The sequence below is a fragment of the Sapajus apella genome, unplaced genomic scaffold (assembly GCF_009761245.1).
Source record: "Sapajus apella isolate SASKATOON/1434 unplaced genomic scaffold, GSC_monkey_1.0 scaffold54, whole genome shotgun sequence".
Classification (NCBI taxonomy): domain Eukaryota; kingdom Metazoa; phylum Chordata; class Mammalia; order Primates; family Cebidae; genus Sapajus; species Sapajus apella.
Window position 1 is genome coordinate 8810277 of NW_022436994.1, and position 12810 is coordinate 8823086.

At 49.1% G+C, this 12810-nt stretch overlaps 1 protein-coding gene across 1 annotated transcript; it reads right to left on the reverse strand.

The window, feature by feature from the left end:
* Positions 1-1741: 1741 nt before the first annotated feature.
* IGFBP1 (insulin like growth factor binding protein 1) lies at positions 1742-6677 on the reverse strand. Its single transcript, XM_032244281.1, has 4 exons — positions 6233-6677; positions 4588-4709; positions 3266-3394; positions 1742-2415 (listed from the first exon to the last, which is right to left on the reverse strand). Exons 1-4 carry the CDS (start codon positions 6567-6569, stop codon positions 2284-2286), a joined length of 720 nt encoding a protein of 239 aa, XP_032100172.1. The 5' UTR covers positions 6570-6677; the 3' UTR covers positions 1742-2283.
* Between the last annotated feature and the right edge of the window lie 6133 nt (positions 6678-12810).

Below are 12810 nucleotides of genomic sequence, written 5' to 3' on the forward strand. Positions count from 1 at the left end.
TGCAATGAAAGTACTGGGATCCCAAGGGTGGCAGGGACAAAGGGAAGACACTCAACCAACAAAGCCAAGGTGGCTGCAGTTACTCTAACAGACAGCAGAGCCAAAGCAGCACTCAGAATAGGCAGACTCCTGTGGATCTATGGTGTTGGCTACTTGATCATGAAAATTCTAGAAGTGAAATTGATAGGAAGCCTACTAAATTGTTATTGATTTGTATAAGCAGGAAAGTTCAAAGTCAAGCGAACAAAAATCTAATTTGAATCATAAAAACAGAGAGCCTTGGCCCCTCAATTCTCAGACTTGAGCCAGTTTATGGACCCAGAACCCCTCGAATAAAGGGGAGACTGAGCCCCCTTGAGAAAGGACTCCAGTGCACTGTTAAAAGTATTTCTCCCAGTCTTCTCCAAAGGGACCTAAAGGCTTTCACCAGGGTAACTGTGCATTGAGGAAAAAGAAGTAATCAGACCTTTCAAGAACTTAGCACGCTAGCTCTGAACTGGCATTGATCTGTTCAGAAGCAATATTGCATTCCCAGAGAGATGGCAGAAATTAGTGCCATCATCGAGGATGTGAAAGACGTGGGAATGGTGATTCTCACCGTACCCCCATTGAACTCTGCTATTTGGCCTGTGCAGAAGAAAGATAGACCTTGGAGAATAACAGTGAATTATTATAAGCTTAATGGAGAGGTGATTCCAATTGCAGCTGCTGTGCCAGATGTGGTTTCAATGCTTGAGCAAATGAACACACCTCCTGGTCCTGGGCTGCAGTTATCAGTCCGTTCCTATCCCAAATCGGGCTGGCTTCTGCTCTTGATGAGTCTGAGTACTGAGTTTACATACCAGCTCTGGGGGCGTGGCAGAGAGGATGGCACCCTGGCAGCTATGGGATTGGGGGGTTAAGGGGGAGGTCTAAGATAGGGAGCTGGAGCCTCCAGGGAAAACCCAGAATGTCAGAGAGGCCACCAGCCCCACAGATGAGAGAAGCAGCCGTGGATGCCCAGCCTCAAAGAGGTGCCTGGGGTGAGAAGAAGCATGGGCTGTCCTCCTGACAAAGAATAATAGGGGGAGTCAGGGAGACAGGGCTGGAGGCAACCAACAGACAGAATGGAATCCCCTAGGATAGGCAAGGTGCCAGGAAAGATGTGGAGGGGAGGAAAGGAGCAGTCAACAGGGTGGGCAAGAGTTAGGAGTGGCAGCATTGGGCAAACCAAGCAGGGCACAGTGTTCAGGAAGAAGAGCTCTGAGAAGCAGAGAAGAGAGGTGCAGTCAGGGCTCAGTACGGAAAGAGAGGTGACAAGAGGATGCCGGGAGCTCTGCGGAAGAAGGAGGCTAGCAGGAAGGGAGGGTGGGCGAGGGAAAGGCTGGGGACAAAACCAAGGAAGCACTCTGTCTTCTGTTTCAGAGGAAAGAAACCCTGTGCCTATTTACAAGTTGAAGGGAAGAGACAAGCCAGACTGAGAGGAAGAGGCTAAGAACCCCGGGGAGGAAGGGGACTAAGGAAGAGGTGGTACACAGGGATGCCCAGCCTGGCCAGGCAGAGGAGGAATGTCCCAGTGCCACTGGGAAATGGGAACCCTGGGGCAGCCAGAGTAAGATCTAGAGTAGTTGGGACAGACCCAAAACACCATCTTGATATCGCAAAAGCACAAAATGCATAAGGAAGGTGAGGGTGAAGGACAAAGAGATTTCAGAAACAAAGATAATATCACTAAAAAAAAAAATCCACAGAGATAACGGTATTTCCATGCAGAATATTTATTGTAAATGTTTCCACTATAGCCACGTGTATAACAGCATATCCAATGTATATTTTAACAGGTAGCAACATCACCACAGGTAGCTTTGATTATGGAATCAACACTTTAACTTTCCTACACATGTACATCAAACGTGAATGGTGAAATCTACGAGTTAACCATCCTCCTTTAAACTACCTGAAAACTACCCCGTATTTCATTTTGCATTTTCTAGGCAGTATTTTTCCACGCTCTTTAAAACAGATGCCGGAGCTTTGGAAGAGTGGAAATGCAAGCATTTACATACAATATGATGAGAAGTGTTTCATGATATACAAATTGATATAGTACAGGTTTTTATTGTGTAGAAAAATAAACTTACAGTGAATAAATAAACTAACAGCTTTATATGTCAAGTTATATATGGAGTATAAAAAGTAGTTACTATATAACATATGCATACATATTAAAATGCGTGTGTTCTACAGTACAAATATACTATATGCTTAAATATTTCACGTGACAGAATGTTATTTCATCTGTTTTCAGTTCTGTGCATTAAGATATAAGTCACAGTCGGGGTCCACCCTGGACTCTGGAGACCCTGGGATTCTCTTCCCATTCCAAGGGTAGACGCACCAGCAGAGCCTCGGCCCTCCATCCAAGGCTGACTCACACTGCAAAGACAGGACCAAGGTCAAGAGCAGCAGATGACAAGCTGACAGGGAAAGTAGAGCCATAGCTGGCCCCTTTTTCAGTGCAGCCGAGCACTGCAGAGCCAAGCCGAGAGTCCCGGCTGTGAAACCAGCTGCCCACAGTGCAGGCAAACCCAACACCCTCCTGGACAGTGGCCGAGTGGCATGTGCAGTAATGACTCCCCACACATGTTAAACAGTACAGTATGCGCACAGCTGTCTGCTTCATAGCCCGATGTCAGGGGAGCCCAACCCAGAGGGAACATGTCCCACGTGTGCCCCACTATTCATTGCCTGTGAAGCAGGGCCTAGTCCTCAGTGTCTCCCAGTAAAATCCACAGAACCTGTACCATACTGAGGCCTAAAGCACTCCTCAACATGATGTCTTGGTCTGTTTGATCTCATTTATTATCTGCAAAGCCACAGAAATGCTGGTTTTATTAGACAGTTCCTTTCCCTTTGTCAGGGAGAAAAAAGTGGAAGAGCTGTTCAAATAGATACTTGTTTGTTCCCTTCCTCTCTTGAATAGGTGAGGAACCCAAGATGCAAGCGTTAGGGCACCTAGGAAAGTTTTCCATAGCTATTAGCTCGCTGAGTGATGGAGCTCAGGCTTAGCCCCGGGGCCCCAGGTCCAGCGTGGGTTTTCATCCTCTAGCTGTGACATATTGACCTAGCTGCTCCAGCTTCCCAGAGGAGTGGATCTGGCTCAATACAACCAGTTCTAGTGTCTTCTTGGGAGTGGACAGTCTTTGCCATGAATGATCATGGCTTGGCAGGCATGTAAGACAGTAGTCCCTTTCCCCTAACAAGCCACACTGGCAAGGACACCTACCTGTTTGGGGTGATAAAATCCATTCTTGTTGCAGTTTGGCAGATAAAATCTGTAAACTCGTTCTCCTGTTGACTCCTCGATCTTGGCCAAATTATCTAGGACTCTGTAAAGTTCTCTTCGGCAGGGCTCCTAAGACAATAACTTGACATGAGGATATGTAACAAGAGAAAAGTGAATTACCAGCCTAGACGACTGATGGAAGAGGTTTTACGGAAGCAGGAGTGACCCTACGATCTGGCCAAGGGGTTATGGGACTAGGTGTCAAGGGATGTGCCTCATCTGGGCCTCTTTTCTGCACCTGTGGTTAGTCTCTGCCTTGAGTTGTTCAAGTAAAGAACAAGAACACCATTTTCTCCCTCACCAATCACTCTCTCAACCCCTGCACACAGACATCCCCTGGCAAGAGCCTCACCAATACCACAGAACTCTTCCCTCTGCCCCTGCCACCTACTGAATACTTCTGGCAGCAGCCGTTTGGCTAGAAGAAGAGTGGGCATAGCTCTTAATTAAGAATTTAGCAGAGGAGATTTCTAGATTTTGGACATCTCTACCATCTACAAGGTTATTTTACATAAACTAAATCAATTGAGGATTAAGGCATTCCTCCATTTATTGTTATTCTCAGATGAAATTCGGAAGCGTTGAGAAAATGGTTTAACCTTCCCTTTTTCTGGGTGCGCATGTTTGGAGAAGTAATTTTTTTTCTCTCAGTTGAAGTCACACCGACTTTGATTCTCTGTCGCCCTCAAGTGGTAGAATTCAGAACAGACATTAATTAAGATAATGGGGAGTTGATGTTTAATGAGCTCAGAGTTTCAGTTTGGGAAGATAAAAAGTTCTGCAGATAGATATTGGTCGGGGTTGCAGAATACTGGGCATTAATTACTATTACTTAATGCCACAGAAACCTGTGCTTTAAAATAGCTAAAACAGTACATTTTATGTTATGTCTATTTTATGACAATGTTTTTAAAGAGAGGCAGATGACACAATGGGGGTGAGAGCAGTAGGCCCTTGTACTAAGTTTTGGAACAATGTAACTCAATGCTCTGACACTCTTATTTACAGAGGAGCTCAGAGACAGGAAGTAACCTGTCATCGGGAACGACATTTTCTTTGCATCCAGGGGGCTCCTCTCCTAAAAGTCCTTGTGTTCACAGCTTGACAAAGTTTGACGGAAAAAGATCCCCTAGGTTTTAGGGGAAAAGCATTTCTTTCCAGGGCCTCGACCAGGAAGGAGTGGACCAGGCCTGCTTGTCACAGCAGACTCGAGCTACAGCCTCTGACAGGAGAGTTCCCACCACCCACCTTCTGGGCCCCACCTTCGAATTGTTGTTGGTGATTTCGATCTCCGTCCTGCCGTCAGCCATGGAACGATCCTGTAGAGAAGAGGCAGGCCGACGGGAATTCTCTATGAGTTCCTCCCCAGGGGTATCCGTGTTATCTGGAAGCGAAACATTACAGATCCCATGAGCCCTCCCAAAGCATCTGCACCTCTCAGGCCCCCACAAGATCACTTCCTTCCCTCAAAACCAGGCTGGAACATGAGGACGGCCACGTTCCTTAACCAGATTTTCACTGACTGTCACTTTAAAGGACCTTGTAATGGTTTCCAGGAAGAGTGATGTCCCAACAGCAATGCCAGCTCTGTTCCTGACAACAGTAAGTTTCAGGGCCTGGCAAGGGTGCCCGACGTTTCTGCTTTTAAAGCAGCAGGGGAGGGGAGCAGCATACACACATTTGCTGAGGCTGAGAACAACCCTAATGAAGCCAGGCAGGATTCTAGTTCAATTCTTAACAGCATTAGAGGGGAGCCTCAAAACCTCAGCTTCCCCATCCTTAAAATGGAGATTTTACTAATATCCCTGAATAGATGGTAAAGTTCATCTAGATAGAAGTGGAATCTAGAATGCAGTTCTCCTGACCCAAAGTACTACCCTCTTCTATTTTGAGGCCCCTGCCTTCCCACATCCTAAGAGACTTCTCTACAACCTCCCACCACCCTGCCAAGAGGATAGAGTCTAAAGGTGCATGAACAGAATCAGCAAACTGGCTATAAGGGATCCCCTGTAGAAATCCATCTCCTTGAGGATCAGTGAGACAACTCCATTTCATTTCCTCTAAAGGGCAGAGAATCCGCAGGAAAACCCTGTTCCCTCCTTGGAAGGGTCACTCACTCCCACACAGATTCCTGTCAGGGTATGGAAGTCCTGATTCCTCCCAGAATGGCTCAGGACGTGCCAGCAACCCAGATGAGGAGATAGGGGCTACAGCAGAGAGAGGCGTTTCCTCCACTTCCCACTGCAAACAAATCCCTGCTTAAATCCAGGAAGAACCTGATTGTCATGTTCTTAGGGGACAACATACACATCAAACATTGTTTTTCTATGGCAATGAATGGAAGTGAAGCTTTCAGCCTCAACTCTCACATTATGTTCTGTAAACATCTGGGAAGCACATATTGTATCCAGGACGTATATTACAAAGGATATTCCAAACACCTCCTGGGGAGGCCAGCAGGAGGGATTCCCTTCTTAGGCCTTCCCGGATGCTCCAGCCGCTGGAGCTGCCCACGTGCTGGCAGGGAGACTGGTGGGGGGGGTCCCAGGGTAGCACCCCAACTGCGGAGGCAGCCCCCCCCCCCCCCCCCCCCCTGCTCTTGCTGCCTGGGTCTCTAAGGCTCACTGGACTACCAGGGCCAAGTATGAGCTTCCTCTTTGAGTCTCCTCTAAGCTGTGTGCGCCCTGGAACTTCTTCCTTCTTCTCCCGGGGCATGGCCTGTCAAGACCATGCAATGATCGGTCTCCACTGGGTGACACAAGCTCCTTCCCCAACTACGTGCTCTGGTTTCAAGCGCTAGCTGTGGTCAAACCCGTGCAGGTTCCAGCCCCACTCAGCAGTTAGGGGAGTGGGCACAGCAGGTGCCAGCAGGGCAGGCGGTACCGGGCGGGGACGGGACTGTGGTACCTGTAGCATCGGCTTTGGCAGAGTTCTGAATGCAGACGCCCTTGCCGAGGATGAGGGAGCGCAGCGGTTTCTTCTCCCCTGGCAGCGGTTGGCAAGTGAGTCCCCGGGCGCAGCGTGCAGTTTTCACGCCGCACGATTCTCCCAGAGTCAGGGCGCACACCGGGCAGCAGTCGCAGCTGGCGTACCGGGTGACCTCCAGGCACGTGTCGGGCACCGGATCGCAGTTCGTGAGCTTCTCAGGGGGGCAGGGCTCACACTGCCACCGAGCGCCGGCTGTCACCTGGGCAGTCAGCAGGAGGAGGACCGGCCAGACGCCGGCAGCGAGGACCTCTAACATCTCCAGGCGGGGGCGGCAGACCCAGCCGACGCTCTCTGGGAGGGTGGCGCGGAGGCAGATGCTCGCCGGATGGGATGCCAGTGGCCAATGCTCGCTGGACACAGCGCGCGCCTTATAAAGGACACAGGTGACGCCACTTGCACCAAGAGGTTAATGATTGGCAGCGCGGCGCGCTAGGAGCTGGGTGTTCAAAATAAGTTTGTTTTGCTTGTGCGCCCAAGGCCCTACGCAAACTTTCGGTGGGAGGAGGGTAAACGGTTTTGATTTCAGACTGTTTGTCCTGTTGTTAGGGGGTTCAGGCCCTGAGTTAAAGTCCAGTTCTAAGAAACGCACAGCTGGGAGGGGGATGGCGTTTGTTTTTGCTAAAAACACAGCCCAGGCCTAGCTGGCCAGGCTTTTTAATTGACACAGAGAAAGTAACATCAGCCCACCCAGCAGTTCTCAAACGCAGAAACCAAGGCCCTGAGTGAGGAAAGAGATGGGGTTAGAATCCAGGTCTCTGCAAGCCCTAGCAGGTTGTCTGTGGAAAAGCCTAGAACTGCTTCTCTTTCTGCAGGGGGAAATAAAAGCCTCCAACCTATTAAAAAAAAAAAATCACAGTTCATCCTAGGGCTCCGCCGAGCTCCCCAATCTCACTCTACCTCCAAGGGCCTTTCAGCTCTCTAGAGGGGCAGTTAAGAAGGTCTACCAAGGATTCGTTACCAGTGAGCCAAGACCCCAGGGCACCCGTGACTTTCCAGCATAGGTCAGATATTTATCAGTAGCAAATGCAAAGGTTTTCTCTTTAAAATTCTCATTTCTTGGATATTCTTTCACAGGAAAGAAGTTACAAGATAAAAAATCTTTCAAAGAAAGTCAGAAACAGGCTCATCTCCAGGAGCTGCAGGCTCTCCCCAGCACCCTCTCTGTGGCCTTCCAGCGGAGAGCTGTGATCAGGGAGTGTGCCACGCTCCAGGCCTGCCCCTTGGCCACTTCTGTGAACCCCAAACCCCACATTTTCCCACCCACCTGCCACCATCTTTGCCTCCCATTCCAGGCACAGGTTCAAGGCTTACCCCACCTCCAAGCCTGGGTCTCCTGTCGTCCCTTCAGGTTCTTTAGGAGTGGTGTTGCCAAACTGGGAAATTGGAGGTGGCTTTTCCAGCCCCTTGCTTTACAGAGGAGAACACTGAGGCCAGAGAAGGAATGATATTGCCAGGTCAAAGTCACAGAGGCTACAATGGTGCATCCTGGACAAGAATTCACATTTCTGATGCCCAACTGTTTACCGTAAGCAAGCCCTAAGCAAATGCCTTTCTCGGTAATCTGGCTAAAACGCTCTAATAACAGCAGAGCATTGCTGAAACATCTCAAGTGACAGTCATTCTTACATTCAAGGAAATGACCCCTGCTGCTTCCTTTAGGGCAGGTGTAAATAATAAGTGCCCTGAAATTCTGAAGCTGGGCTAGAGAGGTCTGTGCGAACGATGCCACGCTCAGCCATTTGTCCTACAGATGATGAGACGGACATGAGAGACCATTTTACACTTACGTGAAAAAATACATGAGCCAATCTCTATTCTGTGGTCACACTGCAAACAACTTAAACGCCCATCTCTAGGTGCTGGATACGTAAACCCTGGGGCGTCCTTCCATTGGAAGATAGACAGCCATCAACAAGAAAGAGCAACTCTTGATTTTCTGATAGAGAAAAATCTCTAAAATAAGTAAAGTGATTCAACTTAAGTAAAATCTCCTAGCTAAGCACAAATGAGAAAGTACAGAATGTGGTTCTATTTGTGTACAATAAAAGTAAGATGAATGTATGTGATGGATTCTACATTTACTGAATGTCTTGAGAGGAATACATAAGAAATTAATCGCAATGTCTTCTTGTGGGTGGTGGTGAAAAATGGGACAGAGGGACAGTCTGGTTTTCCTCACATACCCTTTTTTAATCTTCTGAATTTGTAAATGTACTTAAACCGTCTATTACATTGTCCATCTAAACAATAACCGAGTCGGCCAGGCGTGGTGGCTCATGCCTATAATCCCAGCACTTTGGGAGGCTGAGGGTGGTGGATCATGAGGTCAAGAGATCGAGACCATCCTGGTCAACATGGTGAAACCCCCTCTCTACTAAAAATACAAAACTTAGCTGGGCGTGGTAGCGCCTGCCTGTAGTCCCAGCTACTCAGGAAGCTGAGACAGGAGAATTGCTTGAACCTAGGAGGTGGAAGTTGCAGTGAGCCGAATTTGCGCCATTGCACTCCAGCCGGGCAACAAGAACGAAACTCCATCTCAAAAAAAAAAAAAAAGAATAACAGAGTCAAAATTAATCGATGACCTCTTTTTCTCACCACTTTCCTGTTTCTATGGCCTTCAGGAAGTGACTTGGATTTGCCAAGCTGGCGTTTGTTCTACCTGTAAAGTCTCTAAAGAGTAATGCCTCTAGGGTCTCCTGCAGCAATCAAAATACCGTCAGTGAGGTCATTAAAGTAGGAAGTTTATAATTCTTTGTCATTTGTTTTTTTTACAGAGTAGAGTTTGGTGTTTGGTAATGGATCTGACCAACGGTTTTGAATTTTTTGACATTATTTTTAGGGTCGATCCCTAAGCAATTTCATTTCCGGAAGAAGAATGTGTGCTCCGGATTTTCTTTCTGACTTCCTTAGCTTGCAATCAGTGCCCACACTTGAATGTTTTCTTAATAATAAAGAGGCAATTCTCTGGTAAATATTTGGAGGCCATGTGTGCTAGGCAGTGCACTAGGCCCTGGACAGTTGTGTACTTGCTCAGTGTTCATCCTACCCATCCTCCCTGAGGTCTCACTTGTCCTGCACGTAGTGGAAATTCCTCCCCCCAAGGATCGATTGCCCAAATGTTTCCCTTGCTTGCCTCACAGTGATAGCAAACCAAACAGCCCCCGAATCGAGACAGAGCTCTCCTACTCCTGACCCTCTGTCAACACAGATGGAGCCAGACCCCTCTCTCCCGGTCTGTGTAGGCCGTCTGTCCATCCGTCCATCCTGTGTGGGAGTGAGCTGCCCTGCCCTGGCAGGTCAGAGTCACAGGCCCCACCGCCCCCCAGCAGGGGTCAGAGCCTGGCCTGTCTTTGGTGCCCTGACTCTCATGGCTGGCTGGGCAAGCTGGGGAAGCACCCAAGGGAGACATGAAAAGAGGTGCATCTCTCAGCTCCGCGGAATGCAGGGTAGCCCTCGGAGAGAGGCCTCCTGACCTACTGCACCTCAGCCTCAGCTGGACTGGCACTAGCCCCATGACTTTGGTCTTGCTGATCTCATTGCCTGAATTTCCATCAAGTCCATGGTCTCTTCCATCCGTCCCAGAAGCTCTTTCTTTCAGGACTCTATGCTGACATCCCCGACCTCCAGCAGCCGCCCCCTCAGAGTGAATTGCTCTTTTTTCCAGCTTCCCAGCTTCTCCATATCAAGCTCTCAAGCTTCTGTCTGCATTCTTTGCCTCACCCAACAGTGGCTGCAGGGGGGAAGGGTACCCTTCCAATGTGGGGCAGGTACTGAGCTAGGTGATGGGATGCCTTACACTGAGCCCCAGTATTGCCCCCTTCTAGCAGGAGGGTGTTCTGTCAAGGGCTACTTGCAACCTTAGGATAAATGAGGTAGGAAGAGACAGCAAGTCTATTCGTGTCTGACAACATCTCCATAAGCTGCTGGCCATGGCTGGTTTTGGAGGGTAAGTGGGCTTCTCCTAACCCGCAAAGGATGGGGTGTGCAATGTGAGGGAACAGAGATGGTGGTGGGGTGATAGCAGGCAGCTGGGAAGAGTGCAGTGTGTTTAGGTAAGAGCCAGTAGTCCTTCCTCCCTGGGAGCTGGAATAACAGGCAGGAGTGACAGGGGAGCAGCCAGGGGAGCAGGCACAAAGAGACCTGGAGGCTGTGCAAAGGGGTTTAGGCTCCTCGTTAGGGCAGCAGGCCACCACCACAGAGGTATAAGCAGGCTAAGAGAGCGGGTATCCTTCCAAAGGAGGTTCTGAGTCAGGCACAGCAGCTCAGGCCTATAATTCCAACACTGGGAAGATGGTGTGGAAGAATCGTTTGTGGCCAGGAATTTGAGACCAGCCTGGGTGACAAAGCACGACCCTGTCTGTACAAAAATAAAAATAACTGGCCAGGTGTCGTGGCACATGACTGTAGTCCCAGTTGCTCAGGAGGCTGAGGTGAGAAGATCACTTGAACCCCGGAGTTTGAGGCCACAATGAACTATGATTGCACCACTGCACTCCAGCCTCGACGGCAGAGTGAGACCCTGTCTAAAGAAAGGGGGGGGGGGGGGATAGAAAGAAAGAAAGAATGGAAGAAAGGCAGGAAGGAGAGGAAGGAAGGAAGGAAGGAAGGGAAGAAGGAAGGTTCTGAAAGATCATCAGGAGGGAGCAGGTGCCTGGGGACCCCTTACTCCTCCACCCTTCCTATCAGCAGCCAGACACCCAGACAGAAGCTGAGGGTCAGCCGTGAAGGAGGCAGAGCCTTGCCCTCAAAGATCTAGAGGAGGAAAAACAGTAAACAAATACTTTAACAAATGCACTGCAGATTGTGATTAATGCATGACAGGAAGAAAAGAACATCAAAAAGGGGAACATGGAAAGACGCTTCAGATGGGACGGCCCACATAGCCACCAAAACGGGTGACAGGAAGAGCTGGAGACAGATAAGGAAGGCCAGAGAGCCGGAGACGAGGTCCATGCCCTGGCTCAAGGCCCCTTGGACTTCCTGGAGCCACCTACACAACTGTGCGCTTCCGTATGGCCTTTGGGAGTCATGATCTACTCTAAGGGGGCTTTGACATGGTACTGTTCCTTCCTCCTATGACCCTTTCTCCATCTCCGGGGACCCACCATAAATGTCTTGTCTCTGCACAGCCTGACTTCGGTGGCCCCCTGTATGTGCCTGAAACCTGATGTCACATTGGGTTATACTCATGCTGAAGAGCTAAAATAAACACCTATCTACGTGTGTGTGTGTGTGTGTGTGTGTGTGTGTGTGTGTGTGTGTGTATCTCACCAGATTTAGTGAACAGGGGCAAGCATGTAGATGTCCTTCTGCCCAGCATGACATAGGCATCAATAGGTGCCCCATACCCATTTGATGAAGAATTGTGAATCCAATTTCATAAGGCACCTGGAGTCAGAGCACGAGAGCAGGGAGGGGCAGAGGAGCCAGTGTTTCATAAGCACTTACTATACTGGGCATACCTTATGCCAAGCCACACATGCCAAAGTTGCCAGTAGTTCCCATCACCACCAACTGGAGGTGAAGCCCTTTCTTTGCCCAAATCAAAGCCTTTAACCTTCCTGCCTTACCTTACAGGCATTTGATATGGGCTAGGGCCGAAATGTCTGCATGTGCAGCGGCAACTGGGAGCGTATTTTGGGAGGCAGGGATGACAGTTGTTTGGGGTAAGTGTGAAAAGCTTTCAGTGCTAGATATGGATTTTGTATTAAATCAACTGAGCAAAAAAGGGTATTAAACCGGGGACCAGGAGACTTCCTGCCTCATTGCAAAGTCTCTGTGCTGCAAAGAAAAGGAAACCACTATCAGTGGCTGAGAAAAGGTGAGGGACACATCATCATAGCAGTCCCATTGTGTCACTGGATCGGGTGCCTATGAACAGGGCCACACATGGCCTGTGCCAGTAATTTGATGGGACTTCATTATGCATCTGTCTTTTTGTTGCGGGAACCGCAAGAACAAGTGTTGCCCATTGCACTCAACAACTCAGCTCTGACAGTTGTGTTAGCCCTTGAAGGGGAGGTGATGAAAGCTGGGAAGTATCAGCAGCAGAGCAGCTCTGGAGCAAGACTGTGCATGAGCCTTAGATTTCTATGTCCTAGCATGATGCTTAAGGCCCCAGGCCTCCGTTTTTTCACCCCGTAAGATGGGGATGATGGAGACCTTGGTACAAGAAAGCACTGCATGAACAGGAGCTGTTATCCTGAGCTGCATGGTGGTTCATTCCACAGGCAGAGGCTGGGGCCTCTGGGGTGGTGCAATCACACAGGGCATTTCCATGATCCACTGCTCCCAGTTCTGCCTTCGTGCAGCATGCTGCTTACTCACCAGCAGCTGAAAATTGGGCAATCCATGCTCTGAAAAACAATACAAGAGTCAAGAGCAAAGTCAAACTTTCAAAGGGAAGAAATGCTGCAATCCAGGGACACCCAGGAAGTTGTTTTAACATGGGGGAAGAAAAACAAAGTGACGTTCTGTTTGTGTTCCATGATTAACAC